The sequence below is a fragment of the Polypterus senegalus genome, chromosome 8, assembly GCF_016835505.1.
Source record: "Polypterus senegalus isolate Bchr_013 chromosome 8, ASM1683550v1, whole genome shotgun sequence".
Classification (NCBI taxonomy): Eukaryota; Metazoa; Chordata; class Cladistia; order Polypteriformes; family Polypteridae; genus Polypterus; species Polypterus senegalus.
Genome location: NC_053161.1, coordinates 180,324,617 through 180,331,138, shown reverse-complemented (window position 1 = coordinate 180,331,138; position 6,522 = coordinate 180,324,617). Strand labels below are relative to the sequence as shown.

Genomic DNA, 6,522 nt, shown 5'->3' with positions numbered 1-6,522 from the left:
GGCGCCGTTCTCATTCCCTATCACCTTCGCTAATCATTCTTGAGGCAGATTGAAGACTTAAGTGCCAGCTTAAGTGAAAAATTAAAGAAACTGTATTAAGCAATTACAACACAAAAACTAATGTAATCAGTTTTAATGCGAAAAGATGCAGACGAAAGAACTGAAGCAGCGGGCCACAAGGGTTTAGAAAAGAAAAGCTGCTCAGGAAGCAGCAAGCACATCAACCTCTGAGCAAACAAATGGTAAATGATGAAAACTAGGAATGCTCAAGTCAAGTGTATTCACTGCACGTTACCGTTACTGGTAATAATATTTACTGATGCTGAGGAGACTTACAACATTTGAGACACAATTGCTGGCATTTCTTTTGCTTTTCCAGTATTAGCACAGACAGATGAAGTGACCTCCTAATGGTGACACACTGTCAGTGCCTATCAGTCCTAACATATCAAATTCTTTTGAAATTCATTCTAAAACATGTCTTTGACAGATTAACACTGCTAGTACCTTATAAAAGCTCTCTGAAATAACATTTTTCTTGGTGAAAAAAGAAATTCCACATCTAGTTTAACATAACAACAATTCAGTAATTATCATTTTAACACCAAAATAAAATGCAGATATTTCAGAACATTTATATTTTTGGGGGGTATACCATGAGAAAGGGTTGACAGCCCCCGGTGTAGATCTTCTCCAACGAAGTCCACTTCTGGAGGTGGCACCCAGTCTGAATTCTTTTGTGGCCCAGAAAATTCCGATTTGTGAGAATTGTTGGCCATATCCAGGGTGCTGCAATATGTGTAACAAAGTGCATTCTGTATTTTAAATTTTTTTGTATCTTTCAGTTATGAATTTTCCCAAAACTAATTGTTTGTGTAAACTTAGTGTCATATTTGGAGTACGGATGCTAATTAATGTGACTCCCCACAGACAGCAGGCACCCTCAGACGATTGTGGATGCTGTACAGGTAAGTCAAGTCTCTCCAAGCCTTTTCTAATTTTATTCTATTAAGTTGACATGTATATTATTTGGTAATAAGTTATGTGCCCCCTCCATAACCCCCGAGTTCTTATATACAGTTTTGTATATTTTATTATCTAAAGCAAACAAACAAAAACAAAATAAAATTAAAAAAAGCATTTATTCTTTTAGTGCACTGCCACAGTGTTAAAACATAATTTGGCCTGGTGCACAGCATGTTCATGTGTATATTTTGGATTTTAATTTTTATTTTACATTTTATTGATTTTTGTTTATAACTAGTAGTAATTGATTTGATTTATTATTTAATAAGCATTGGCAAGAAGCTGTTTGTTTTTTTTTTGGCAAAGTTTGTTTTTTTATTTTTTCTTATATTAAAATAGCAAAATATATAATATTATAAAGCTGAACTATAATTTAATGTGTGAGGATATGTATATTGTAAAGTGTTTTTTTTTTTTTCTTTTTTCTGATGAAATGTGTTTAATATATTGTAAATAGTTCTATATGTAATACGTATGTTATGAAATGAAAACAGACTTAGGAGCATGGTGGAGGCTGTAGGGGCTTTGGTGAGAAGCCATTTGTATGACGCCCTGTTCTTTATTTTGTTTCTGGAAAAGGAAAAAGGATATAAACTTCTAAGTCTCCTCCATGTTGATTTGGTTTTGACACAACACAAAGTAGGATGGATTTGTGTCGGTTACATGTGCTTACTGTCCAGGCAGGAGTGAACCTCACTCATTACTCAGGACAGTTCAGTTGTATTTCTGTCCTGTGGGAATTCTGGTGCGTCTCTGAAGTGTAATGCTCTAACAGATTTGTTTGCCACATTTCAAACAGCAATATGGTTTCTCTTTGAGATTCATTTCTCAACAATAGTTTAGTTTGCTTACTTTTCAGGGCAGGACTGACCCTCACTCTTCAGTCCTGAAGGGTTCTTGTTTTTCTGGACTGATTTTTGAACTGCTACTCTTTTTATTCTGTTGTGAACTCTTGTGTGTCTCTGAAGACTGTCCATTTGTGAAAACTGCTTACCACATTCATTACAGCAATATGGCTTCTCTCCCGTGTGAACTCTTGTGTGTCTCTGAAGATAGCCTTTTAGTGAAAACTGTTTGCCACATTCATTACAGCAATACAGCTTCTCTCTGGTGTGATCTCTTGTGTGTTTCTGAAGATTGCTCATATGTGAAAACGGTTTACCACATTCATTACAGCAATACGGCTTTTCTCCAGTGTGAACTCTTGTGTGGTGCTGTAGACTCGCCATCTCTGAAAACTGTTTGCCACATTCATTACAGCAATAAGTCTTCTCCCCAGTGTGAACACTCATGTGATTCTGTAGATTACCCATCTGTGAAAACTGTTTACCACATTCATCACAGCAATATGGCTTCTCTCCCGTGTGTTTCTGAAGAGCACTCCTGTTAGAGAATTCTCTGCCACATTCCACACTGCATTGATCTTTCTTTCCTATGTAAAATTTAAAACAAAAAGGAAAAAAAAAAATTGCTTATTTTCAATTCGCTGCCTTATTATTAGCATTAACTCACATTAAATACAAGATGGCTGAAATTAGGAACAACCTTTGATCAGTATAAGCAATTATAAAACTTTTATTGTACTTGGAAAACACACTTAATGTGTTAATTTTACGTCCTTTATTACAACTGCTCAGTAGAGCCACATGTTGTAAGATATGGCCGGCCATGTACCCTGGCCAATACCCCCAAGCCGCCAGATGGAGCCCTCCTTGCAGCATGGAGGTCCCCAGAAGACCAGCAGGGCATTATGGACCATGTAGTTTTTATGCACCACCCTGCTGGATGCCATGGGGGCCACGAGAGGGAGCTGCAGGGAGGACCGAAGAGTTCTTCATGCCCTATGACCCGGAAGTTCGTCATAGGAAGAGCGACGGGCTTCCGGGGTGAGAAAAAACATTATTTACCCTGACCCGGAAGGAATAAGGACTTGTGGACTGTTGGGAAGGAACACCTCCGGGTCAGGGAATATAAAAGGACTGTGGGAGTGGAGGATTGGTTTATTGTATTTGTGATTTATTGTTTATTGAAGAATTGTGGAGAGGAGCATGCTTTGTGCACTTTATTATTATAATAAAATATCATCATTGGATTTTACCTGGTGTCTGACGTATAGTCTGAGGGTACAAGGGTGCGAGAAGCATCTTATTCTGTTACAATTGGCGTAGCTTCGGCAGGATTCTCTGGCCGTCAGTTTGGCAGGGGACCTGAATTTAAAAAATTTATTGTGGACAGAATACCCCGGGAAGACAGCGTCATGACACACACAGAAAAATCGCCAGAAACCTCATCTTTATCAAGTCCGTCATGGGGAAGAAGAAGACAAAGCAGAGCGCCAGCAACAGCGGAGGTCTAGCGCCGGCATTGCCTGCGCTCAAGAGGAGCTATGGAGCGGCTACGCATTTCGGGAGAGATTTCCGGAGGAGGACGTCTCCGACGAGGTATGTACGGGGAATGTACTGAATAATCTTTTTAAATTAACACATGATGTCCCATGTACATACCTCCCAGATGTCCATCCGAAGGCTCTGCGGGAGGCAGAAGACAGACCCGAAGGCGATGGCCGCTCTCATTCAGGCAAACGAGTAACCCGAAGCACTTCCGCATTACGGGTGCCGGCGAGGGACACGTGACCTACCACAAGGGATTCCAGGAAGGTGACGTTCCGTATCCAGCTGTTTGTGGCTTCGTCCAAGAAAAGACGGACTTGAGTTTTTTGAAGGGAAAGGGGAGGCGATCGAAGTACCGCTCTCCCTACAAAAGGTAAGGAGGTCCGGGAAATGATTGATCGGTCCGTCGATAAATCGATACAGACGGATCGCAGTCAGCCAAAAGCGGCACCGCGTCCTCCGAAAAGAACTCCAAATCCCAGGCTCCCTTGCGGGACCTGTCTGAGCACGCTTCAGGAGCGGCCGTGTTTATTGGCTCCCACCCGGAGGGTAAGGCTAATGATGGCTCGAGCATGCCTCCGGGTGAATTAAGTAACTTTTTGGACGTGCACAAGCTGAAAAAGTTGCTTCAGCCCGTGCACAAATTTTTACAGGTGGTGGAAACAATAAAGAAGATCGTTGGGGACTTGGGAGCAGCGGCTGAAGCGCCTTTAAGAAAGCTGGATGAATACTTACGGCGATTTGGTCGGGAGCCTCCCATGTTATGTGATTTGGCGGTACAGGCAGGTAATGTCGGTACCGTATATAATGTAATAGGGACGAGGTGACCGGGCCCGCTTTTAATCCATAGCGGGTGCCAAATGGATGCGTGCCCTACAAGAGAGGCCGAAGCGTTACGGAGCGGCCGGGGGAAGGACCGATCGAGCCAGAGCAGCTGGATGGTGCTGTCTCTTGGAGCGATTCGATCCTAAAGACCCCGACCCATGTTGTTTATAAATCAAAGGGAGTGCAGACAGTAAAAGGGCTCTCTTTCACTAATAGAGAGACCCAAACTGTGGACAAGCCCCAGAGTAAGGAGTACTGTAAGATATGGCCGGCCATGTACCCTGGCCAATACCCCCAAGCCGCCAGATGGAGCCCTCCTTGCAGCATGGAGGTCCCCAGAAGACCAGCAGGGCATTATGGACCATGTAGTTTTTATGCACCGCCCTGCTGGATGCCATGGGGGCCACGAGAGGGAGCTGCAGGGAGGACCGAAGAGTTCTTCATGCCCTATGACCCGGAAGTTCGTCATAGGAAGAGCGGCGAGCTTCGGGTGAGAAAAAATTATTTACCCTGACCCGGAAGGAATAAGGACTTGTGGACTGTTGGGAAGGAACACCTCCGGGTCAGGGAATATAAAAGGACTGTGGGATCTCCCAGACGATGAGCTGAGTTGGGAGGCAGGGTGGCTAAGCGTCTGGGAGTGGAGGATTGGTTTATTGTATTTGTGATTTATTGTTTATTGAAGAATTGTGGAGAGGAGCGTGCTTTGTGCACTTTATTATTATAATAAAATATCATCATTGGATTTTACCTGCTGTCTGACGTATAGTCCGAGGGTACAAGGGTGCGAGAAGCATCTTATTCTGTTACAATGTATAAAACTTCCTTATGCTCAGCCACATATATGAAAGCTGTTTCTTATGCAAAAGCTAGGATTTACAAAACTAGAATTTGCCATTTAAATTGGCTCAAAATTCCCTCAAGTTTTGAACATTTGTAAGTCCCATACAGACTTTGTGTTGGCATTTTAGCAACTCCAGGTGGAAAAATGAAGAAATGAATAGAAAATCTCATTTCATTACACATTTCACATTCTAATGTTTGACAGGCTACACAAGGAGTGAGTTTTGATATATCACAATGACATTTTGGCTCATGATGATGACTTAGCTGATTTAGACTCCCTACTGTCATCCTCTTTGAAGTGTGTGCTGAACTGCAGCCTTCGTTACAGAGACCACCATACAGAAATCACACAATCCCTTTTCTCTTACAGGTCTTAACAGCTGTGGGTTATTTGGCGATGGCGGCTTTTCAGTGTGAACTGCCTGACTGGTGAGGAATCTCTCAGTCACCCTGAGCCATGTAATGCCATCTGTATGGGATGGTATACTTAAGACGGTAGAGAGATACATGCAATATCGTTACCATCAGGGTATGCAAGTCGTGATAAAAATTAAATCTGCAGCAACATCTGCTGTCTTCAGCAGTGGTGGTCTTACTTGGCCTACAAGTCCCTTTATGATTACTGAGCTCACCAGTGTGTTCTTTCTTGTTATTGATATTCCAGAAACTTTAAATTGAGTAATCTTAAGGTTTTCCGATGTCTCTACTGATTTCATTATTATTTTCCAGCTTCTATGACTTTCATTGGCACAGCTCTTGCCCTCATGTTGAACAATGGCAACTACAGAGACCAAAGGTAGTCTGTAGGTAAGAGTAAGCTGAGGTGTCTTAGGCCTGCAAGACTAAAGCAATGAAACACACCTGATGAATCACAAACACCTCTGGCACCAATTGTCCCAAACATTACGGTGCCGTGAAATGGGACGACGATTCAGAAAAAGTGCTGTGATTTCTACAAGGTGTGACTGAAATATATGCAAATCACCTTAAATGAAAATCAGTAATTTGTACTTTAATTACATCTGAATTATTTAATTTGTAATTTTAAAACAGTGGATTAAAGGAGTTAATGCAAGAAGAATGTTTAATTGTTTCAGCCATTATGGAGGGTACTATATAAAACAGAATCCCACGCCAAGCATGAAAAGTGCACCTTCAATAATTAGAATGTGTCCTGACATTCCTAATCACACTTGAACTAAAACCACTTGACACCAAAACAAACAACAAAATGTCTTTTTTCATTCACCAAAGGAAAAGAGAGCAATGGATGAGTGACACCTCAATGCACAGGCCTACAGAACTGCAGTGACCTCAGAGAAAAATTAGATAAGAAAACCAAGGAAGAGCACAGCTGTTGGTGTTTCAGCTCTACAGGTGAGTGGCAGGTGACGCCAGGACTGGTAACCTTTGTAACACGCTGGTGACATTTATA

General features: G+C 41.9%; 1 protein-coding gene across 1 annotated transcript in view; it reads right to left on the bottom strand.

Annotated features, from left to right (window-relative positions):
* Window positions 1–1,899: 1,899 nt before the first annotated feature.
* Window positions 1,900–6,522, bottom strand: part of LOC120534738 (zinc finger protein 83-like) — a 50,357-nt gene continuing 45,734 nt past the window's right edge. Inside the window, exons 3-4 of the mRNA XM_039762322.1 lie at window positions 2,061–2,458; window positions 1,900–1,995 (exon numbers count right to left, since the gene is read on the bottom strand). Of these exons, the coding sequence (XP_039618256.1) occupies window positions 1,900–1,995; window positions 2,061–2,458 (494 nt within the window). The remainder of the gene's footprint in view (window positions 1,996–2,060; window positions 2,459–6,522) is intronic.